Source organism: Pipra filicauda, unplaced genomic scaffold, assembly GCF_003945595.2.
Source record: "Pipra filicauda isolate LSUMZ 115617 unplaced genomic scaffold, ASM394559v2 scaffold15_size4787011_pilon, whole genome shotgun sequence".
NCBI classification, from domain to species: domain Eukaryota; kingdom Metazoa; phylum Chordata; class Aves; order Passeriformes; family Pipridae; genus Pipra; species Pipra filicauda.
This window is the reverse complement of record NW_024104096.1, coordinates 3,769,158-3,795,247: the sequence shown is the minus strand read 5'-3', so window position 1 is coordinate 3,795,247 and position 26,090 is coordinate 3,769,158. Positions and strand designations below refer to the sequence as shown.

The 26,090-nt window shown below is 38.0% G+C and overlaps 1 protein-coding gene across 2 annotated transcripts in view; it reads right to left on the bottom strand.

The window, feature by feature from the left end:
* The window catches only part of ADK (adenosine kinase), a 277,270-nt gene that overhangs the window by 15,247 nt on the left and 235,933 nt on the right, over nucleotides 1–26,090 (bottom strand). For both annotated transcript variants that reach the window (XM_027739901.2, XM_027739902.2), the window contains exon 10: nucleotides 3,166–3,252. In XM_027739901.2, the coding sequence (XP_027595702.1) occupies nucleotides 3,166–3,252 (87 nt within the window). The remainder of the gene's footprint in view (nucleotides 1–3,165; nucleotides 3,253–26,090) is intronic.

Genomic DNA, 26,090 nt, shown 5'->3' with positions numbered 1-26,090 from the left:
GTAAAAAAACCTCAACAGATTTCTTATTTTCTACTTTTACATGGAGAAATACATGAGGGGTGATTTGCCAAGCTGGCATAATTATTGAGAAGGAATTTCCTTACAGTCTGTGAGTTATACCTCTGGAAGAGAGTGCCTCTGTGAAAGACCTTTCAAAATATGATAAGAGTCTAACAAACTTCCCAATGTAAAATAAATCCTGCTTGATGGGGTTAGTTCTCATTATATCCCACATTTCCCACTCAGTCAAAACACTTGCTTCAACAAAACCACTGTTCAGTCACGTTAATATACTGGTCAAAGAGAAGTATGGGGAACTTTGTCATGGGAATCTTGTTCTCTGCTGTTTGAATAAAGGAACTATGCTTCCAGGAGAGTATATTGTCACACTGGGTGAATTTTTTAGTTAAGGGATTAATTTTGAAACATTTTACTACAAGGATGCTAAAATCAAAACATTATATGTACTGTTGCCTAGGTAGAAACAACTGATAAAATCCTCAGTCAAAGAAAAAAGCTAGAAAAGCTTCTTTCTGAAGAGAATATAACCATTCTGTTATAAAAATTCTGTCAGGACAATAACACTGCAGCTGGCTCGATGCTAGAACCAATAGAAGATATGTATGTTGAGCAGCATTGCCAACATTGCTGAATAGGGCTTGCTGGTAAGGAGACAATAAAGAACTTTTCCTGTTGCAAATATGTACTTTGAAAACACATGAAAACTGTGATACAGATAAAATACAGACACTTCCCTCAAATGAAACACAGACCAAATCAAAGCCCATCCAGTCCAGTATCCTATTTCCCACATATGGGAAGGAAAATTAAATGACACCATGAAGAAGGAACCAAAGTACATAAGACTAGAATCAGCTGTGTATCTAGACTATTATGACTCCCAAGTCTTCCATCTGGACTAAACTCAGGAAAATGTATTCTCTGAGGAGAAAAGATGATCAATGTATTATTTATGGAGTGACAGAGGAGAACTAAGATATTCCAGAAGCTAATGGAAGAACTACAGATATTCTAAAGCTCATGTTGCTTTGTGTCACAGGAGAGAGAAATATGGTGCAACAAGAGCCTAAGTTCACACAACAATACTCAGGTAAGTGTCTGACCACAAGGGGAGTTCAGACAGATTTGCAACTGCTGAGCTAACTTCCATTGCAGAGGGAAAACCAGCTGTGGTGCTTTCTTTCCCTGGCAGTGAAGGAGAACTGTAGAATGCACTGTCCTGCATTGCACTTGTACTCCATAGGAAAAGCATCTGATGACTCAGCGTTATTTGTGGGGCAACTGAGGAAAATAACATATATACATCCATAAATAGGGTACAGGACCTTTGTTAAGATTACCCCAAATATACAGAAGCTTGCTGTATCCAGACACATTATGTCAACACTGAGACTGACAAAGGAGAGTTGATCCTTTAGATCTCTCTCCTTGCTTTCCTCCCTCTCTCCCTGAGTTTAACACTGTCCACATAATCTTTCCCTTTGAGAAAGGAATCTCACAACTGATCCAAGACCAGCCTGACAGGATGTGCCTGAACTCCTTACACTGCTGGTGAAAGGCAGTTGTTTGGAACAGAGACTGATGCAGCTCATATAATTCAGGATATTCTGAATAACTACCAAAGTCAATGTTTTAGCCCTTCTACAGAAAAACAACAGCTATGACAGTACCAGGGAAAAGGATGTCATTTAAAGAGGAAGGTTTTTTTAGAGATCAGGCAGTTCTTAAGGCCCTGATTATTTAATTGCAATAGTCTTCCTGCAGGTAAACTAAGAAAGAACAAAAGTAGGATTATTAAAAAAAAAAAGTCTTGATTTCGAAATGCCTAAAATCTGAAGAACTGGGAATAAATACATGTATTTACATGGCTGCCACGGAAAACAAAATAGGCAAGATCTCTCTGTTTCCCCCCCCCCAAGAACAGCAGCTTACTGGCACAGCTGACGCACAGAGCAAATGCATACAAGGACAAGCACTTGAAAATAATCTTATTTATGTTATAGTCACTGTTACCTACTGCTTCAAATTTAGTCTTGTTTGTGATTTAGGAACAATAGAGAGTGACAAGCATGCCCTAAAAGGTGTATGAATAATATGACCTGATGTGTTTCCCTCTATTTCTGTCCTTTTTGATTCATGAAAGCACTGAACTAATGAGTGAAAACATTCCTATCTTCAGCCAGATTTAAGCATATACTGAAAATTTATCATTGGTTTAAGTGCTGTATTAAGTAAGGATGGAATTACTCACATGCTTAAGATTAAGCCTATGTTGAATACTTTATTGAAGTGGGACACAATTCTGAAGCTTTAATTTGGTAACACACTGCTTGTTATCCCTTTCACAGCTACAAGACTGAGCCCTGCAATTCTATTTATAAAGTCTCTTTGGTAATGTTTCCAGTAAATTAGTGACTAATGGAGCTCCTTACAGCTACTACGTACTGGATATTAGAGCCTTCAGGATGCAACAGTGCATCACAGAACTACATGGATGAAGGTTACAATGAATGACAGAAATCTTGGATTAGATTGGTTTTTCGCTTATATTGAATAATTTTTAAAAACAGGCATAGACATAACATCCTCTTTTTTCCTTAGAGCTTGTGCCAAAAAAAATAGTAAGTTTGCAAATGTATATTAAGCAATGCCAGATATTTTCTGGGTTTGTTTTAACAAATTAACCCTTTGCATTCTTTTCTGATGTCCAAATAATTGTATTGGAAGCAGATGTTCTACCAAAATTGACATGATCAAAGACATTATGCTCACTTATTAACATACTGTTTAATATTCACTACAACCTGTTTTAAAGAACAACAATGTGTTAACATTTAAGCCAGGAGGGATTTCTGTACACTATATAGTACTTGATGCAGCTTGTTTATGCAACAGTCTGACAGATACAATTAATCTCATGAAAACGACCAGAGTACAGCATAACGGCATATTATTTTTGAAGTAACAGAACACACTTTCCCTTTGGAAATCAGAACTTAATTAAATCATATAACTTCAGGATGCAGAGAAAAGCTGTAAGAGAATGAAGCTCGTTTTGAAGGACAGTTGAATGAAAAACCAGTAGATTTTATACAGAGAGAATAACAGGATAATCTCCAAACAACAGAAAGAAGCAAGAAATACCTCCAACAAACGCATCTCCAGCTCCATTGGTATCCACAATTTCACTCTGATCACTCACCAACACAGGGAAAGTAGTCACTTCATTTTCTGTAGAGGAAGAGAAGAATAAAACATGAGTTACTTGGAAATACAACTTTGAAAAGCACAACAAACAGTGAAAATCAAAACAATTCAAAACTGGAGCTCTGACCTTCAGCATGGTAATTTGGATAAAAATAGATTTGGCTTATAATTCTGTCTGTATTTACTGCATAGGGATATGGAAACACATTGACTCAACCTATTTGTTGTGGGCATTTTCATTATTTACTTCCAGCCTAATTTATTTTCTCTACCTCCTAGTGTTAAGGACAAGAGAAAAAAAGTAAATCAGAAGGAACAACATAAAACATCTGGGCATATGGACAAGACTAAGAAAAATGTGTCCTGCCAAAAACAGTGCTTCCTATTGGTTGCAGAGAGGTGATGTAGCTTCCAGAATGGCCAGTACAAGCCTCCAAAAGATCAACAGAAATTGCTGCACTGTGAAAATCAAAATATACGTCAATTAACTAAAATAAAGCTGTGAAATAAAATGCAGAAACAAGTGTAAATCAAAGTGCTCTCAAATTACCTCTTTAAAAAACCCCCATATATGTAAGAAGCCTTACAACTTGCCATATGACTAGGTTTGGTTTCAAGATTTCAATCACTTCACCCCCTTCCTTGGTATTTATTTAAAAAACCCAACTATTTCCTTCAGCTCCCTGCCCTCTACTGGCACTCCTTAAACCTATTGCAATAGGTGGATACTCAACATCTTCACCTTCAATTCACTGCCACACCACAGTTCAACATAATTACACCACTTAGGTATGATAACTTTAGAGTTCTAGGGTTATAAATTTAATATATGCCACTAATTAATCAGCTATGGCTTTCCAGGTGGTAATGTCATAATGACGTGATAAAAATATAATTACCACCTTGTCACAATACCTTGTTAAAGTGTAAATTACCCCTGTAACGGAGCCAATGGAAGTTCTGCCTCTGGTAGTCAGTATGCATTAAACTGTCTCAGAGCAAACAGATTGTCCTTTGGCAGACAGTAGGAATTACAAAAAGGGGAGGGGGAAGAAAAGCCTGTCAACCAGTGAAAATGAAAACCATCAGAGCTGTTTTCTCTTAATTTTTGGTAAAAATAGAAATAAAATGCAAAATAGATCTTCCAGTCGCTGAAACCTGCAGATGAGTAGTTTCTTCACTGTCCAGCAACAGAGCAAATCATAAAAATCGCTCTTACACTGATGTACACAGTAGCAAACAAGGAAACCTAGTTTGGAAGGCATATAAAGAATTCACAGTCTCAAATCAGGCAAGTCTGTGTATGCTGCAGAGGTACCAGAAGGATCCTGGTTTCTGTGAAATGCAGTGTATCAGCTCTACTGCTCTTCACCATCTGCTACTAAGTGAACCAGGCAGATATAATGATGCTGCCTCCAGAGGGAACTGTTGGCTGGCCCACCAGGAGGGGAGGGGAGGGGAGCATTAGCAACAACCATCCATGAGAGGCAAAGGAAAAAGGGTAATGAAAAACATAAGATGAATATTCCAATTAAAGAACAGGTTTCAGTCAGTTCTCAGTGCATCCTACTCTCTATCCTGTTAAGAAAACTATTTAGAAACGTGCTTCAATGCTGTGTTGTGCTCTTAAGATAGTCTTCAAGAGCAATGTTTTTTAGTAATTTTAACAGGATTCATTTGAATTGGAAATCAAGAAGGAGAGGTCTTACATTAAACTCTGCCAGACGAGCAGAGTGTATTCATCCATTTCACAAGAAGGTATATTGATTTGCTCTAGATAATACTAAAACAATGAACAATGTGATGAGTCTGTTGAAGCCACATTGTAATAAACTAACCTGCTTCCATCCCAAGTGTGCACAGGCACACACAGATGTTCTACGTTAAATGCACAGCAGACAATTGCATATGCATACAAATGTCTGTGTTTGGGCACAGAGAGTGAATAACGCACAGACATTGTATTTTGAATGCTGTAAATGGGACTTGGCATCAAATAAGATTCTATTCAAGCAAACTAGCACAAATGAAAGTTCTCACCATCGTCTTTTTCCTTTCTTTTCCTTCTCTGTCTTGATTCCTTCCCTCAGCTCCCTCTAGTACGTGCAGGTAAGTATTGCACTATGAGCTCTTAGTTTACTCTTTTTGCAGCAGATATAATTGTTTGTAACTGAATTAGTCTAAAACCCCAAATACCATCAAGAAATTCGTCCGGTGAATAGTTGTTTTTAAGTTTTTTTCTTATTACAGTTTTCCATCTCTGGGTCTTACATTTTCTCTATATAACTTTATATATATTTTCAAGAGGAGCAATAATCTCATATTTTGAAGTACTGAAGTTTCAGAAGGAGCACATACCACATTACAAAGATATTACTATATGCACATATCCGATAGGCAAGTTATCTTTCTTTAACCTTAGGAGAACTTCTTCTAGTACAGTAGAGTCTACTACATTATAGTTGACAATAATTTATACTGAAATATCAACAAAAGAATACTGAGGTTTAGGTTTTTTTTCCTTTCCTTCACAATAAATGAAGTCAGTTAGAATTAAAGCTGCCATTAAATTACATTGTACTTAGGTGCTGTGTATTAGCACCTAAACAGCTAACTCCTCTGACTGAACTGTGTTGTGTAACAACCAGGCACTACAGGGTGAATTACGATGAAGCAGAAGTCTCCATTCTGAATATCCTTGCTTTTGTGACTTTAATTTTGCTTTAACTTCATTTTTGATCTATTATGGTATAAAACTCCCAAATCCATCATAGTGAACATTGAGACACCTTGGCTAAGTACACTGGTTGTCAGTGGCCTTGCTTTTCAAAGTCAGTTCTGATTTCATTCATCATTCTGAGAGCTTATGAAATAAAGAATAATTACGTAAGTGTTTTGAAGTCCAAGTGCCGCTCCTCTGGGCATAAAATCCAGTGTTCTATTTTTAAGCAACAAATATCTTCTGTGATACAACACATTCCACTCGGATATCATTTCCTGGAAGCCCAGAATTGTGAGCGCAAATTGCAACACGGTGACTATAACTAGGGAAATTTTAGTAACAAGCAATAATAAAATCTAAAATTTTGGGACTTTGATTCTTATCTCAGTGACTTTACATTAGTCAGGAAGTCAACTCTTTCAGAATGATAAAGAAATAATCCAACTCAAACATTAATGTAGTGATTCCAGAGGCTGAAGACAATATTCACAGACAAGTCAGAAGGATTCAGCTCATTGGTAAATCCAGTTATTGCTAATCTCTTGCATTATGTATATAAACATGTGAAATCTGTATTTATTTTCCTCAGGCAAAAATATGTGCTAGCATATCTAACTTAAAACATTTTTGTAGGTAAAACAGTCTAGAAAGATGATAATTGAAGAGCAATATTAACTGAAAAAAACCAGTGCTCCTTCCATTCTAATACATTTAAGCTCCCAAATGAATATAAGCCTATTTCACAATGTTAACAGAAACAATCGGACTCTGATGATAGCTGCAAATATTACAGGTCTGTCTTTAAACCAAATTAGAATCACAGACTACATGTCTACTCTTAGTACAGTAATAAACACCAGCAAGCAATCATTACATCCAATTAGGCTGAGTACTTTCCTTAACTGGGTCATTTACCAGTCTCTCTTGCTCTTAAAAGTAGATTAAATGTGTAAACTTACATTTAATTACCTGTAACAGAACTCTTATGGGCAACATGTTGGAGTGTCCTTAATTTTGTTTTAAAATAAAATAAAAGGAAGAAGGGAGACCTAAAATATATACAAAAAAAGGTCTAGCTATTTCCTCAAATAATTTTGGGCTGGTAGTGGTAGTACAGATGCTTACAAGATGGAGTAACAGTCATGTTTCTTTTGTGAGCTTTAACTTGTAAAAAAAGGAACAACTGTGAAACAGAATTCTGTCCCATCTCCTCCCCACCTCCATCCTCTCTAATTTTCTTTAGATCAGGGGCCAAAAGACAGATAAAAAGAAAGAAAAAAATGAGACAGGAAGAACTTAACAGAACATAGAAACCTGAACTCAAAACTTAAAAATGTCTCTGGGCAGCTGTAAGGTAAGTAATGAGAAAAGTATTTGAAACTAGCCCATGTCTGTTTGGATGATCCTTAGCTCTCACCTCTCTCCAGAAGGTAAACCCCAGAAGCCTACAGGTTCTAAGTCTCTGTACCTTCTTCAGCACATCAATACATCCTTAAAACCCTTAGTTTAACAACACTTTCTCCTGTTTTGTTCTACAGTAAAACACTGCTGCTGTTCCTGTTCTTCACACAACAATTCCACACTGGATAATGTACGTCAAACAGATACCACAGCTGCCCCACCACAGCAACACAGCACTGTCCAAAGCTATCAGGCAACGTGGGGCAGGGCACTGCACGCTGAACCCCCCTTAGAAATCCTTAAGATTTCCAGTGATGATGTATTTCAAACCTGGCAGAGCTGATTCAACCTGTCACTTCTAAGCAAACAGAAGGAGATCCTGCATTTTCAGGCTAGGACTTTGAGACAGTGGCACTAGATGGACACTCTGGCCCTCCTGGCCCTTTCTGTGTGCACGTTAAGTTTGCCTTGTTTTGCATGCCAACATCTCCTCCATCTAGGTCTGTGCACTGCTGTTGGCCTGGTGCTGTAGCTATTTAGGGCTTGTCAGAAAAAAAAAGGAATTTATTTCTGCAAGTCAATAGAGTCGAATAGCGTAATAAACAAGATGCAAGTCAGCTGCATGCTTTGGGATTTTCTACCAAGTATTTTAATAATGCACAACAAATGATGTGGTATTGTAACAAATGCAACAAGTACCCAAGAAATATTTATAACTAGTAATGTAGAGGTTGTTCATCCTTTATCCCTATAATAAACAATATTACCCTAAACAAGTTACAGAGCAGCTGTCATTTACAATGCTTTAATATGTCTATGGTATGATACAAGTAATACAAATATTAATCGATTTCCTTAATAAAGGACCCAAGTAACGGGTCTCTTTTGCAATAGGACTAAAATTCTTTCTGTAGCTGGCTAAGCAAAAGTGTTGGTCAGGATGCAAAGTGCTGTCCCTCAGAGACAACTAGTTCATTTTCAGTAGAAACAGAGAAAGGATATGATGCCAAAGACTTTGAATCTTCTGTGGCTCTACTCATAGAGTAGATATGGTCCTATACCTATCCATGGGGGGAATGACAGTGTGCAGACCCCATTCTCCCTGTCTTCTATGAGGTAAATGAGACTTGTCTTCCCTTTATAGCTCTCCTCAGACATAGACATTGTACCACTATCTGGTCAAGAGCATTTTTATTCAGAAGACATAATCATAGCACCTCATTGAAGTGTGATTCATAGGATTAGAGTTAACAGGGGGATGAAGGTTCATCCAAAGGAACTTGTACACTCATACATATCAAATAATAGCAATGATGTGAAATTAAACACTATTTTTGCACACAGCATGTATCCTCTGAATCTACGTCTGATCCTGTCTGCACTCCTGTTAATTCAACACCACTCCTTTGAAATAACTCTTGATTTATACCAGCACGAGATTGGACTCAGAACTCTGTATCTAGTTACAATTGTAACAAATGTAACAGCATCAACTAATGACTCGTCAGCTTCTATAGGCCCAAATGTGTTTTATTTGACTTCGTCAAAGGTGTGGGACAGACTTAAATGTCATTATTCTATATATCATCACTTGTCAGTGCCGTGAGTTGAATCTCTCAAATTAAATCTCTTATAATAAATTAATAATAAATAATTCCTAGAACAAGTAAACAAAACACTTTGTGTAAAAGATGGAGAAGCAAGAGGTCAACAGAAAATACTAGTTCTGCTTCAGTTTGTTGCTAATATAACATTTTTTTAATATATATATGTGCATACATATATGGAAAAACTGCCCTAAAGAACAAGCTGCTGAATTTTTCTGGCATGTGTCACAATGTTTAAGGTTTAGAATGGCAATGAACTCTGTTGAAAAAGCCTTACAAGCACACAAGAGTATTGCCATTTGCCCGCCAGGCACAGATTTCAGAGGGAGCTGAAACTGCGCCCACTGAACTGCCAGCAAACACACTCCTCTAGCTCGGCATGGCTGCTGGAGACATAAGGTAGCGTTCAGAGCTAAATCCTCTTCCTGGGATTCCTGTCCGGGCTGAGAAAGGGGTTGAGGACTCAGAAAACGAAAAGGGTGTGAAGTCATAGGCACCAAAATTAAGAAAAGCTTCTGCAGATACTTCACTGATACAACACGACGACTCTCTGGGGAGTGCTATGAAGAGCTCAGATCAAAATCAGTCCTGCAGACAGGAGAGATGGGTTACAATAAATGAAACCCATGAATTGTATGATCCCAGTCCCCAGCGAGAGCAAGCTCTACTGCAGGGAGCTGAGTCACACCAATGAGCACAGGGTGACACAAAACCAGATCTGGCCTTGGATATTAACAAATATAAAGCATCTCGTTCTGCACTGTAAATCCTACATGTATTGGTTTGACCACTGTACAACTTATTTGATCCTCACATGTAAAAAACCAAGCAACATCCCCCTCCCAATTATTTTCTGAGCTGTATATGGGCATTGGAAATACAAACAAACCTATTTCTATCTGTAAATAGATAGCTCAAGAATTGAAAACACACAGAAACAGATGACAGCTGGAATATCAGTGTCCAAGGTAAGGAATACATCACATACATGTGTCCAAATTACACCAACACATACGTTCTAGCTCACACGTGCTCTTCAGCCTCCTGAAACCTGGCTATGGGGACTGTGCAATAATGAAGCACCTTTCAGCTCAGAAATCGGACTGTGCACTTCACTTACTGTTTGCCCTGACCCACACACTGTCAGGAAAGCCTGTATGCTTGTACTCCATTTCATGGTGTCCTACAGACACATCTGATACCACTGCACAACTGGGCGATCAAAACACTCTCCTATGGGAGAATCTTCTGACAACTATCAACCTATAAATCAGGTCAAAGCAACTCCTACCCAAAAGCTTATCGGGCATTGGCTAAAAACAAAACAAAATGAGAAAGAGAGAGAGAAAACACCACATTATAATTTGGTTTTGAGTAGGACAAAAACTGTTTTCTGCCTCGCATTTTTCATACATTAAGCATATTGCCCTAGCGGGGTAAACACACCTGTCAAAACTTGCAAGCTTTCTTAGCTATACCTCAGTTTCAGAGTGGTGAACACAGAAATCACATCATTTAAATAAATGCCATGTTACATGACAGCTTTTTTTATGCTACATGATAATCTGAGAAGCATGGGTTGTCAGTGGAGGCAGAAATGGGCCCAAGGCACTTCTATTTCACTTGAGCATCAGTAAGACTGAAAAGAGAAGGAGTGAGCATTAGGTCACTACAGAGCAGCTCTGGAGGAGCTTTTTCTTCTGGGAGAATTTATATTTAGTTTCATAAATAAAATCAGTCCATTGGAATGAAAGAGACAGCCTTCCCTAGAAATATTACTAAAAATAAGTTAATGTATATCTATTTCTCCTTAAAACAAAATTAATTTGTTACTAATTGGCCATTTCAGAGGTAGCTATACCACAGAAGTTCTACTGCACCGCATTTAAAAATTCAAATTACATGTAAAATTTTCAATTTTTCATCCTTTTAACTCAGGGCTAAGCTCTAGAACTTTTACAATTATATTTTTCTTCTCATTCAGTATTTGAAAATTCCATGTTGGCTTTAGTTAGGATCTCCCTAGACTACTTATTTATTTTTCAAGAATGAAACATGCTTACTAAATGAATTTTCTCAGGCTTTAGCAGGTTTTAAATCTATTAGAAGATGTCACTGCAGTGGAGGCTGAAGTTTGTTCTAATCTCCATAAGAAAGTATTCTGCTCTTAAAAATCCAGTTAAAACAGAGCAACTTGAAGGTTTTTAATGGAATTCTGTAAGGGTTGTGTCAGTCTAAGAAAAGAATCTGTCCCAAAATGCAGGAGTTTATATATCCCCTACATTAGTTGCAGATAATTTCTTAGATAATTAAATACCCCAAACTATGCCCTCTGTAGCATCATTTTATCAGTTTGCAAGTATTCCCTAACCATTGATGTAAACAGGATGGCAAATCTACCACGTTTTAAAAATAAAATCAGATACATTTTAATGTAAATTACGCAACCCTGAATTTATACAATTATTGACTACATAGTGCACTAAATTCATTTGGATGCAGTTACTGAAATAGCAGTTTTGACAAACAGCTTCTGGTAAGGGTTCTTCAATCATATGTTTGTGTACCAAGGTCTTGAAAGCATGGCAGTACACAGGTATACTCGTAAAGGCAACACAACAGGCTTTACAGGGACTGTCATTTAACGTAAACTCCAATGATACAAAGTCAGGCTGCTTGACACAACCAAAATAACTAACCTAGCAGAAAAATTAAAAAATTTTCAGCCTCTATCTCTGCAGAACCTTGTCAAACTCCTACCATTGCCTGTCACTCTTGGTTGTTTCCTTTAAAGTATTATTTCTGCAGTATTAAATTGCTGAATAATTCAATTTTAAGTTAGTTCAAAATTATACACAAACCAACACACTGATCTTTTTAGAAGCAATAAAACATTTTAAAATGAACTTTAGTTGGCGCTTCCAGGCAAGTTCAACTCATGATCTTTTAAACCTAATGTGTATTCTTGTGTCATCAAGGTGAGCACCAAGGGATGTATTAGAAGCAAAAAAAATAATTCCTGCCCTGAAGAGTTTCCAACCTGAAATGCAAGATTGGTAAGCAAGTAAATAGATACATATAAATGAAATGTGGACACTCTGCTGATATAATTAAGTTATGAAAAGTTGTGAAGAAAGTCAAGAAACAGATATGGCTTTAAAAACCAGACAGATATGCAGGAAAAACCTCTGGTTAGCCTACAGAGTGAAATAATTTGAACTGCAACCTAAAAATGTGGGAAAAAAAATGGAAAAAATTCTTGTTACTTGTTCCTTTGAGAACCACTTCAGTAGAAAACATATACTGGCTATTTAGACAGTTTGACTGCTTTTTTTGTCATTTTTTCCTAGCAGAAATAAACCCAGATTTAAAAAAAACAAAAAGGCTTTCAATTTAACATTTTTGCAGAAAAACTTTCCTTTTTTTAGGGAAAGAAAATTAACTTCTGTAACTCTCAACTTGCCAAATCCATACTTGTACCAAGCTTCTACTCATCTTTGCTGCTTACTGTGTAAGCGCTCTCCTTTTCAGCCCATCCTTCTCCATTGCCTGTTGATTCTTGATGATTAAAGCAATGACTTAAGTGTTTACTGGTGACATGGAGGCTGATTGTAGCTGGTAAATTTGGATTTTTATGCCAACAAAAACTTAGAAGGCTTAATTTTTTTCCATATAAATACAAATCTGATCTGATCATCGCTACTTGGTGGCAATGGAGTCAGGAGCAGACGGTGCCAGGAAGGAACAAAGCTGCTTGGGAGCAGACTAACATTTGGAGCAGGCTTTTCTGCTGAATGCACTTGTCAAACTCGACCTTTGAGCCTGTATTGGTTTATTCATCCAGTCTCCTCTTTCTTTTTTCTGTTTTTATTCTTAAATGCCTGTACATTCGCACATTCAGGGCAAAATGGGAACAGCAGTAGCTGTTCCTCCTGTAGCTCTAACCTTTCATGAGCAGGCCTCTGGTTCCTTGTTCACCCAGAGAATCCACCAGTGCCCCCACCTCAACGGAGAAGAGGGCTGGCATTCCCCACCAATGTAGCTGATTCCAGCAAGTGGAATGCTTCAACCCCAGCCTATCCCTAGAAGTTTGGCTTGGCCTTGTAGAACCAAACCTTGTTTCTCTTCATTATTGACTTTTTTAATATATTTTCATTTCTGTATTGATTTCCCTAAGCCATTGGAGACCACAGCTTCACATGCTCTTGTCTTCTAGACCAGTGACGTGACTCCTTCAGAAGCCAACACACAATACATATCCAGTACAGATATCTAACATGATTTACTTTGTTCCTCCAAACATGTTTTGATTGCACACATAAAAGACCATTTTATGTTTTCTGTATTCTATTTTTCACAACAAAACAACAGTGCCTTCATTTTTGAAATGAAAATCTAAAATCAATCCTTAGGTTTTTTATATTTGGGTTTAACCAAATATAAAAATGTCAGTACAAAAAGGAGATACTTATAGAGCATGATGCACCAGAGATTAAAAGAAAATTGCATTTTGAGCACTCTCCTAACTAAAGTGTTTAACTGCTCACAAATGGATTTTCATATTTTTGTAGTAATTTACAGAGGGTAATAAGTACTGTAATCTAATCCACCACAATTACATAATTTTTGGCCAACTTGCTGTTTATAAATACTGCAAGTATTAGGTTATTAAATTTTTTACAATTAGGTGACTAAGAAAGCTGTTTATTGCCTTCCGTTATACCCTCTGTTAATAAGATCTTTGTTGCAGATGTTCATGTATGCTGCATTGATGTTTAATGGTGCATGATGCTCTAGGTGGTTCCCATAACCTTGCTTTGTCTACTATGAGCTGACTCAATTGATATGATAATAGAGAAAAGAGGTCTGAAACAAGCTGGGCTGTACTGGCACAATTTGCATAACCTTTAAATTTGCCATCACTTGATAGCCAACTGCTCCTAAAAAATTCTTATTCAGTTGTCAGCGACGACAATGTACTGTACGAACAGCATTCAGCAATTGGACAGGTGCGGAGGGAAGAGAGGGCATGCACAGTTTATTGCACTTTTATATTCTATCAGGAAATGTACTTATTATCAAATTTATAAAGCCAACAATTTGGAGTAGAGTTCTGTGGTTCCATTTGTGATCCAGTGCTATCAGCCACAACGCATGGCCTGGCATCTTTTCAGGTTCACAGTGCAATATCACAGTGTCTCATTACAAGGGACATAAATATTTGGTTCCGTAGACTCTTCTCTGATTTAGTTTTGACTGCTAATCACGGGGGCAGGCAGAAGAATCAGGATGGATTAGGAGAGCAGTGGGGGGCACAGGGTAGCAGACTAGAGCAAACAAAATCAATGTAAGCAATCTCCCAAACTTTAAATCTGCTTTCAGAGGACTGTGTGTATTCTTTTTGAGCAAACATTAGTATTATATCATTCACTAGGTATAGCCAAAACATAACAATATAAAAATAGTCCGTGTTTATTCTATTCACTAAATCTGCTGTCTGCATATACTCTATGCCAGGTCTGCTTACTTTACTGACTTTATTATTCATAACAAAGAAAACAGCTATGGTGAAAGTAAGCCAGAGCCTACTTTCATTCAAATGGGATCAACTACATAAACATTATTTTTGTGGTATCCAAAAGTTTATATCTTAACTGCCACTTCATATTCTATATTATGCTCAGGTGTGTCAAGGCCAGGTCTTTGGTACCAGACTGACAGGCACAGTCTACTTTTCAGATATGACATTTAACCAATTCCACTCCGCATTATCTCTGAAACCTACTGTGGAAATCACTGAGCCAAACTGATCATAAAATCTCACAATTCCACTTTTAGACAATTAACCATTTCCAAGCACTCCAATTAACCTCCCACGCCCTCAGTGTTAATTCTAGATGTTTTGTCATCTTACACAGAATAAATCCTAAATCCCCAAAGTCAGGCAAAGCAGGACCCATTCAAACCTCCCTCTTTGTCTGCTTTTTCCACTAGACAGGATCTCTGCTCTGTCCCTCCTGGAGCTAAGGATTTGTCTTCTATTCAGCCATCTATTTCCCACAACTTTCATTGCCTGCAATTGGATGCTACAGCAGAGAAACTTCTAATCAAAGGGTCAGTTCCTGCAGTTAATTTTCATCCAGGGACACCATACATACCCACATTTTACTCTCCTTCCATTCTGTGCAATTATTTTATAGGGACTATTTGAGCAGGTGAAGATTAGAGGCTTGAAAACGTAAGTTCCATCATTTATGACAAAAGCATGACATGGATAGCTACAATTTAAACTTTTCTACAATGTTCATTCAACTGTAATCACAAGATGGGAAATAAAATCTCTAAATTAAAGATGATAGGCTACAAGAGTCTGTAGGGCACCTTCTGAGCACAGATTCTGCTGTTCAAACTCCTCTGTGATGATTTGCTATGAAGGGAACTGCTGCCTAGTAAAAACCAGGCTACCTCCGACAAAATAATGGGAAAAAGAGATCTCCTACAGAAGATAACGTGCCTGGGTGCCAGTGGTCAAAAAGGTGGAGTTCTTTATGCCCCTTACTTGTGCCATACAACATAGAAGACACCTTCAGGTAAAATGTGTTATCAAATCTTTCAGCGTACATAAAGTTCGCTTTTTCTATAACCTCTAGGAAGACTCCAAAAATGGAATCGCAGATTCCAGACAAAGTACAACACACAAAAAGACACATGGATCAGTATAAGCCATTAATATTCATGAATGTTTTAAGTTCTCCATGACCATAATCGATATCCAATGAAGTTAATGAGATCTTTCCATTGATTTCAAAAGACACAGGGGTGAGCCTCACAGACAATAACATCTCATTCTCTCAAGCACTCCAGCTGATAACACACACTTTGATGATTTGCTACCTTCCCATCCAGAATTCCAGGAATAAACAAAAGGGATGCTATCTTATTTCGAACTGGTTTTGCAAAATGAGCAGTATATCATTATAAAAGTCCGTACGAAGCATTTAGTATCTTTAACTGAAGAGCACTCAAGGCCACAGCAGTTAGGGGTGTTGTTAATGCCAGCATGAGATCCACAAACAAGACCTCCGTTATTTATTTAAGAAGGAAATGTAAAAAACCCCTGAATGTGTCATCCTCCCAGAAGGTTAAGATTTTGTTTTGTTTTAACTTTGGGCCTCTGGAAAGCAGTGATTAAAACTCTTATGTCTTCTAACACATCTAAGAGCATCCAATAGATTTAAACACTATTAGGTAGAGTTTTAAGTTCACACTGGCCTTGACCTTGGGCAGTATGACATTATCTGAAAACCATTAATGGTCTGAAACTAAAGGAAAAGCTCATTAATAAAAGCAAAACCATATAAAGGTACAAAGGCAAAAAAAAAAAAAAAGGAAAGAGAAAAAAAAGGAAGTTTTATTAAAAGTATTGATCATGACCTAGGGCACTACAGACATTGATCTCCCCACATCTCCACAGGAAAAAAAAAGTTAAGGCAACAAATTATTGATCTCTTATGAAACCTGCTGAACAAGCCATACATTTAATTTCTTACAATGAAAAAAATAATCACACCAAATTAGGATACAGAGAAAATCTATTTCTTAAAAATTATTGGTAAAAATACCCCTATATGATTAATTTCAAAAAATAGCCACCCTGTTAGTATGATTTGACCCTAAGTGTTGGGAGGTGAGAAGCCTATGCACTGTAAACCTTTAAAGCACGGGTTTCAGATTTCAACTCATTAAAGCATATGCTTTTAAGGAGAAATGTCCATTGCTGAATATTGCAGCAAAATAGAACGAATGTACAGAAAAGGACAATGCTGGACTTTAAACTTCAAGCATAAATTTAATTAAAAGTTTCTACGATTATTATTTTCTATGAAGCAGAATACTGCAGTTTTGGATTTTCTTCAGTTTGTTCAAAAAGTCAGAAAGATATTTAGACTGACAGAACACTGTAGCTCTAGAAACAGTCTCTGAAAAATTGAAGGTCACCAGAATTCCCTCTTTGGTGTACGTGGAGAGGGGTAGGTGTCATTTTCAGAAAACAGGGATAACCTTGACAAAGTTGCATTAATTACATGTGTATGTGAAAAGCATAAATTAAATTTGGAAGGCTGTCATTAGTTCCAGTGCTTCCCAATTACTGAATGAACAATTCTGCTGTCTCACTATTCTCCTAATGGAGATAACATTGGTGGTTTTCAGCACATGAGATGTTAAAGAGTTGTTTCCCTTCTGATAGCACACCAATGGCTCTGCCATCTGTATTTGCTTTGCAGACATCATTCTACAGTATTATCAGGTGACGCTGAAGCAACTTGTGTTCCAACTTTCGAACTGCAGCCTTTGTTGCTAGATGGAAGGTCAAAACAAAACACCATGTTTTATGACTCAAAGAGAGCCTCCACAGCAACTTCAGCCACTACAGCTCGCAGATACTGGAGCCTCATCCCTGTCTCCCTCTACGGCAAATGCCACCTGCACTCCTCCCATGCTGGCACTAGCATCCAGACCCTGCCAGGAGCTAGTCCAGAATGCTCCACACCTCACCAGGGCAGCTTTCTGCCAGTCTGTGCAGACTGCTGAACTGCCCCATGTGGGTGGAGAAGTGCTGGCAGGGTGGGGGAAAAGTAGAAGATGGAAATGTGTGTCCTAGGAGGAGCATTTATTTTGCATTTTTCTATCAGTTTAAAATTGCCAGGAACCCCAGTCTCAGTATCTTGTGCTCTGAGAACCACGTAAGTCACAGAATGAGTAAGGTGAACCCTCTTTCCTTCCATGGCTGCCCAGAACAGTAGGGGCCTGCCTTGGTAACCACAAGGCTTAACTACTACCATTCTCTCTTCTCAGGATTTCTGGTAGGTAGTTCTGTTGCTTCATAGTTTGAGCAAACAGAATAATATTGTACTGATGTAACGTTTTCTGTACAAATACCTCACAATTCACTCAGGTCACCAGTAAAATGATACCAGTTTTAAAGTATTACAGCCATGTATACAGGAGACACCAGAAATTTATGATGAATTAATTCTTTGTGGATGCTTTAACTGAGTAATAACCTCACGGCAAAAGTCTAATTTCTACAAAAAAACCCAAAACCAAACCAACCAACCAACCAACCAAAAAACCCCAAACAAAACCCACAAACCAATTTAAAAAAGCTACAGTGCACCTAGGTCTTTCTTTCCTGAACAAGAACGTCCATTTGGGATTTAATGGCACCTGAATCAGTAGCTTACTGTAAATTTAATTCAATTTTGCTCTCCAGAGTCAAGCAAGGCAGGCCTCAAGCGGTTTAAGAGGTGGCCTGACCAAAATCCCCCTGCCTAAGTCCAGTTTCAATGTTAACTGTGTGCACATACTATGGGGTAGCACCTCCAGGCTACAGATACCATTTCTGAGGGGAGTTCTCCAGTGCATCATGTGCCATCTTCATGTGAGACATTTAGATTCATTCGAGATAGTAAAAACAAAAGTTGAGTGTGAAGAATGGCAAAAGTGTCTAACATTAATGGGGTATAGAATTCTTTGTCAATCAGTGCAAAAAAGGTGCCCATTTAAAAAACAACTCTAGCTTTAAATACACAGTGATGGGCTCTAAACCATGTATTACCAGACCATAATGAAAATTTGAAGTTACAACAGATAATTCTATGAAAATGTCAGATCAATCATCAGTGGCAGCCAGAAAAGCAAATAAAATGTTAGGAATTATTAAGAAAGAAATATAGAACAAAGGAAACAACAAAATTAAACCACTTTGTAAATTTCTCAGGCACTTGCAAATTGAACATTCTGGTCCCCCATTCACAAAGAGAAAGCAGACCTGAAAAAAGGTGCAGTGAAGGGTGGCTCAGGGTGTCAGAATTATGGATCAAAACAGAACAAGTAAACAGAATAGAAGAAGAGTCTGGAAAAAAAAGACTAGTGTGGGGGAAATAAGCAAAAGATCTGCAAAATCAAAAGTAAAAAGATATTGTACATGGAATGATTGTGGATGAGCTGTGCAATACAAGCAGCTGGAGATAGCCAGGAACATTCTTAAGTGCCTGAATCCAAACAAATAGGGGAATGTATTTCTTTATATAACACAGAGTCTGTGACACTCATTATCATAAGATATTATGAATGATAAAATCCTATTTTGGTCTATTAAGCACAAGGAAAATATCTCTAGTTCTCAAATTCTCAAGCTACATTTTGCTGGAAGCTAGGGGAGTGTAACATGGAACTACTATTATAGATTTGATCTGGTTTTATCCTCTTTTACAAGCACCCACTGCTTTACACTGTTGCAACCATCAGGTTAGACAGACCTTTGGTCTGCCTCAGTCCTGCTCCCAACTCTTTCACTCTATATTGCTACTCCAACATCATATAATTTCTACTACAAAAACAACGGATTTGTCTATTAGCAGTTTTGTCTCAAAGAATCCTTTTTAGAATTACGGTATAAAAACTGATGTCCTACATCAATGTATCTGCATCTGAGAAACAAATACAGAAGTTCTCTGTGTAACAGTAAATATTGCCCGGCCCATATTTATTGTCCTTCAATAAACATGCATTTTCCACAGCTTAAAGGGGTACTTTTTCCTCAGAATGCCAGAATGTAAATTCATTGTAGTACCTGAAATTTGAGCTAAGTTTAATAAGAGGCACAGTTTTGCCTTGAATATTCCTTACTACTAGCAATTGCACATGGAAAGGGGATTTCCCAGTTTCACACTCGATTTCTGGGCTAAACTAGCATGTTAACACTGTACACTAGAAAAGACATTCTTTTCTGAAATCAATATGAAATTACTAAAACACACACATGTATCTATTTATATATGTGCATATGCATTCTTTGAGATGCAACAGCTGATACACTTTTAAGTCCAGTCAAGATACCTGTATTCAGGAATTTAGGTTTTAATAATGTGTTTCAGCTGTCTAATAAAATGCTCAGTCTTCTACTCCCACACAGCATGAAAGTGTGAATGGTCTCAGTTACAAAAAGGTATTACCAGCTTTGCTATTCATTAATCCCTATAAACAAACGTTCATTATTAATTTAGATTTTGTGGTTTCCTAAGACACAAAAAACCTAATTCTTCTGGGCTTTCTGGCTCATTTGTTATACCATTAGGGGACTAAAATTTCCTTTTCTTTTAAGTTCACTTTTGGTTTTGAAACTTTTCTTTCCATTTGTGAATATAAATAGATAGGGAAGAGTGAAAGTGTGTAATCGTGTGAAAAAGAGAGAACATGGTAATATAATTCGACTACTGTTTCCCCAGGTCCAAGGCACTATTCTTGTTTGTGTAAAGCACATGAAGCCTAGCTGACAAAAAAAGAGCTAGTCAAGGTTTTCCTGTCTGGAAGGCTAAGCATGAAAGCTGTAAGCAAGGAAAAAAAATAACACCTTTTCCTACTTCTTAGAGAAGAACATACAATACTCAGTAACTTACAGAAAGAGGAGCTGCAAACAGACCCACCATAAAATGTCAACAGTGTCAATATTAATAAATACTTCTATGTTTTATAGATAGGCTTACAAGGTAACACGCTGCTCTGTGATTGTCTCACAACCCGTCAAAGAAAACCTACTGACCTCTGTTTGGACCAAGCTGTATACTTGAACATCAGCCCTTTTCATTACCCTGAAAAGCACACAGCATCATGCTATCATGATCTAAGAACGGCCCTTAAAACCTCTCCTTTCTGTAATTATGACAACCCTTCTCAAACAAACGCTTTAAAAAAAATCTACTAAAATATTTAAGATCTAACGGATCCTTACAAAGTAAAAGAAGCTGCATCATTCATAAAAACATACTACCATTGGTCAATATTTTAATTTAGATTAGGTTTTAGTTCTATCCAAACATATAAACTTCTAATTTATGAACACACCTGTATATATTACCTTAAAAATGGTTGTACTGGGTGACACCAACATCTATTTAGCTCAGTATTCTGTTTCAGAATAACACCTAGAGGCAAATGCCTGGTATCACTCCAGTATCAAAAGCTTGGTAGGCAGGCTCTAAAAGTTGGTAATGTTGCAAGTTTTATTGTGACATATTAACTTGTCTACACTGCAAATGCTGTTTAATTTATGGAATAGATAAAATAACAATAATAACACACAGAAATTCACAAAACTCTTTTTTTATGTAGTACGTGGTAGGTGCACTAATAAATTTTTGAGATGAACCTCTGTCTTTTTACCACAATAGCCAGCACTGCTAATAGGTTCCCTGAAATATCTCAAGTAATGTGTCCCAAAAAATGAAGATATAAGTAGTTAGTAAGTCCTACTTGAGCTGGCTTTAAAGCTTTAATCCTCAGAAAAATCCATTTTTACTGCCATATTCTAACAAACGAGGTTATTACAAACATGACCTTAAATAGAGGTGGTCTGCAAACATCAGGGGTTGAGGGGGGAAAAATGGAAAATTCTGTGTTCATCCCTGAACATGCCAGATTTCATCATTCATAACTTGAAAAATGCTGAAGTGATTTTCTTCAAATTTGGATTGTTTTTCTTTCCTCTATTAAAGCTATAAAACAAGCCAAGTTAAAGTTTGTAGCTTCAGCTGTTCTTGAATTATGCAAATATTTCAATATAAAAGTATGTTTTTCCATTGCTGAACTGATTTTGCTCAGACTTTCTGAAGATTTCCCTTTGGGCCAAGACCAGTCATAAAATGTATCTGACTAAAAGTAATTTGCTTAAAGTTATGAGCAACTCTGTAAAAGGGATATCTTTCACAGCATTTGATTCTGACAAATGTTATAGAACACATATAGATATGACATATATGTTCCTGCCAGAGCTTGTGATTTTTGGTGTATTTTTAAGAGCTCCAGCTGCTGAAAACAGGAGATTGCATGTGTTCATTAACTCCACCTGCACTCTCCACTTAGGTATTTTTTGTGGCTACAGAAAAAATATTGAAACATGAAATGTATCCCATAAGCTTAGTCAAATCTCAAACCTCAGTCAAATCCAGAAACTTAGGCCTGGGAAAAAGGATATGATGGAAGAAGGCTGTGATATTGGGCCCAGGGTCTTGATAGCCAAGTAATTCCTAGTATGGATGAAGAGCATCCACACAAGGAATTAACTCAGTACAGGTTCCTCAAATAAAATTCTCTGATAAGCAAGTCCATAGATCCCATTTTCAGTTACCAGTCCCTTTACCAAAGCATAATCCTCTGTACTGAAAGGTTTCATCACAGATGTCTCTCACAGGCTGCTTTTTCCCAAGAGAATTTTATCAAAATTCAGTCATGTTGGGGACCAATGCTAGAAAAAAATAAAATGTTTTTCTCAGTGTTCACTTTGAAGGTCACTGAGAAGCTCCAATGCCTTCAAGTTTTTCAGTAAAAAGATAAAATTTGGCATTATCGAAAAATGCACCTCCAATTTCCCAGAGAAGATGCAGATATGCCCATCCCTGGAAACATTCAAGGTCAGGCTGGACGGAGCTTTGAGCAACCTGCTCGAGTTGAAGATGTCCTTGCTCATTTTGAGGGGGTTGGACTAGATGACCTTTAAAGGTTCCTTCCACACAAACCATTCTATGATTCTATGACACGAAGAGGAGACTGATTATTTGCTTGTGCTCTGTAGAGTCTTATTAGACACTGACAGTTAATTCAGTCAACAGCTCATCTGCATCAGCTCCCGTGTGCCAATCCTAAACACTCCTTTCCTTGCCTCTAAAACACACTGATCACACTCAGCTTGAATTTGAGCTTGCCTCTTCCTTGCAATTATTCCTACTGACAGAGAACAGGAAGGAAGGGGAGAGAAAAGGGGCCTTGGGGCTGGAGGCTGTGACGGAGCAGATACGAACAGACAGCAGAAAGACCCAGTGCGCTCTGTTATAAAGACAGAAAAATTTTTCCTCTGAAAACACAAATAATTCAGACAGACAAAGAAAGTGGACTGACAAATGGGAATGGCTTAGATTGAGGCTGCTGATGCAGTTACTGCTTCTCACTGTTTCCATGATGTGACCCAGCTGCATGGACCTCTAAGTTGCCTGTCAATCCACTCCTGAGTGTCTACAGCTCATAGTCTGTTTGAGGTGAGCCACTAGTCAGAACTGTTTGATCAGTCTTTCCTTTTGGCAATAAACTGTGCCTTTCTGCCCTATGCTGTGCTCCTCAAATACCTGTTGATACTTCCATTCTCTGGAACATCCAGGAACAATAACTGTTGTCATAATTCTCTCCACCTGTAGTGACTAGCTGTATCTGGCCTCCTTCAAATCATATACACACCCCCACCCCCAAAGAAAGTCCATGTTAAATTTCCAGTATATATAATTCTGAGCTCTTTCATGAATGACCTGGCAACCTGCAACAACTTCTTTTATCCATCCTATTTCCTCTCCTTCCACCCAGAGCTGTAACAAAGTGTATCTCCTCATTATTTCCATTACCTGATCCCCATGCAACCTACATATAATTCACTGAAGAGGTGCACTCTTCTCTCTTAACCCAGCCCCACGGCTGCCTTCTCCCAGACCTCTCCCCTGGGGAGCCTGTTCCAGTGCTCAACCACCCTCTGGGTGAAGAACCTTTTCCTGATACCCAACCTAAACCTCCCCCGACTCAGCTTCAGGCCATTTCCCCAAGTCCTGTCACTGGTCACAAGAGTGAAGAGAGCGAAACGTGTCCCTCTGCTTCCCCTCGTGAGGATGCTGAAGACCATAATGAGGTCTCCCCTCAGTCTCCTCCAGGCTGAACAGACCTAGTGCCTGCAGCCACTCCTCATACAGCTTCCCCTCAAGGCCCTTCACCATCTTCATTGCCCTCCTTTGGACACTCTCTAATGGCTTAATACCTTTCTGATATTGTGGCACCCGAAACTGCCACAATATTCAAGGCGAGGCTGCCCCAGGTCAGAGTAGAGCAGGACAATCCCCTCCCTCGACCGGCTGGCGATGCTTTGCCTGATGCCCCCCAGGACAGGGTTGGCCCTCCTGGCTGCCAGGGCACTGCTGACTCATATTCAACTTGCTGGCATGACCCCCAGGGTCCCTTCCTCAGGGCTTCTCTCCGGCCTCTTGTTCCCCAGTCTACACATGCGCCCAGGGTTGCCCTTTCCCAGCTGCTGAATCTGGCACTTGCCCTTGTTAAACTTCATATGGTTGGTGATTGTCCACCTCTAATTTGTCGAGGTCTCTGCAATTTGTCACAGTCTCGCTGCATAAACATGTTGTTCAACATAATAAGCATGTTCTTATTATTAACCTGGACAAAATATAAAGCAGAAGGTTTGAACAAGCATGCTCAAATCCATAGCTGACTTTGCAAATACTATTTTAATCTAGGCACAAACTCTATGAAACTTTACTGTTGCCTCAGAAAGGCAGAATAAACAACTTCACACAATCTGCTTTTTCAAAAAACATACTCCTGTAGATTAGAAAAAAAGGAATTATTTTATACTGGTAACTCCTAAACGCAGTAATTCTTCCAAAGATCATTTAGAAACTTTTAGACTTTCCACTGCAGGTTTGAAACCCAGACCTAGTTAGTTCTGAGTGTGTTAGCAGCACTCTATGCCATCCTATGGTATTATCATATGCTAAATAAAGGGATGCATTTTCCTTCTTTCATTATTATTTTATTGTGAGGAGGTGTGAAAAAGATGGTCCACACCAAAGGAAGAGAAAAGGGGGAAAACAATAACAAATTGGTATCTCTTTCGAGAATTGCCCCACAGGCCAAACATTTTTATGTTCTTAATCATTATTAAATGACTTAACATGACACACAGAGCCTGGCGAATGATTGCATCCTGACATGAGAATGAATTACAAATGAAATGAAAGATCAAGCTGTATTAGAGGACTGCCTCTGGGAAATGAAAATCTTTAATTCTCTTTTATTATTGACATTTATTTGGCTGCCATGAATAACAACACAGCAAAGAGATTCAGCTATGCTTGTGCACTGAATAGCTTATCCCACGGCTCAAAACTGCCTTAACATTTATCATGTTTGCTTTTGTAGCTGACACCATTGCATACACTCTCTATCCATCTTGCATTTATCATGCATATAAAGTGCATTCTCTAATATAAGTTCATTTCATAGTGAACAAACAGCTAAGATTAGCAAGTGTCAGTCCTCAAATAAGCTCCCAGTTGTAAAAATATCAAAGAAGGGATTAATGGATTTGTTAACAACTCCAGTTTGAAGAATAAAAAAATACTCAGTTAAAATTAAATAAGAGCACAGGAGGGTTACATATAAGATTTAGGTTTACTACATTATTACTAGCTCATGTGTAAAAACATTTCTATACTGCTATTTCTCAGCCAACTGTACAACACTCGAGGGAAGTGCCTCCATATGGGCCATTCACGTTATGCAGTAACTTTCTGGGAGGAACACTTCCATCATCATTCAGTGAGATACACATACCCAACTCTCAATGACTGGTTTCTATTTCCTTTAAAACAGTTTGTAGCTAACAAAATAGGGGAAGCGGCAAACTATTGGAGAAATCATTCAAACTGCTGCTAGGAATGATCTATATAGCAGTGACATACCTGCTTAGTGCCTGGGCCTGCAGCCACAGTCTGAAGCCAATTCTGATTTCGAGGCAAATATTGTATGAGTGAGCACCAGTCCCTCAGGTGCAAAACTTCCTCAACTTCACTTGATTTTCAAAGGAGGATTTCAGCCCTGACTAATAACTTAACTTGTGAAGGAACGAACTACTAAAATGGCTTGCCACAGCACATGTTTTTAATAGCTTTATTTAGTCTAGAAGCATAGGTGGACAGAATTAAAGAGACTGTCAAAAGGTAGGCAGTCACGTTTATAATGCTTAAATCTGTGCATCGTACTTCATCAATTTAGACAGCAGAAACTACTTGTATCCCTGCTAGAACACCTTTTTCCCACGTACTCCTTTGAGAATTGAAGAGCAGACGGCTGAGAAAAGCTAAAGTGAGACTTTCTGCTCAAAGCAAAAAAGCCTGGAAATTCACTTAGTACTGGATTTCACTTCCTCCTCTTCACAAATGTTTAAATATACTACACTGTTGCACAGCTGTTCTCAGCAGGCATAGTGTATTCTTGTTTGCAGCAAAGATGGCTACACAGAT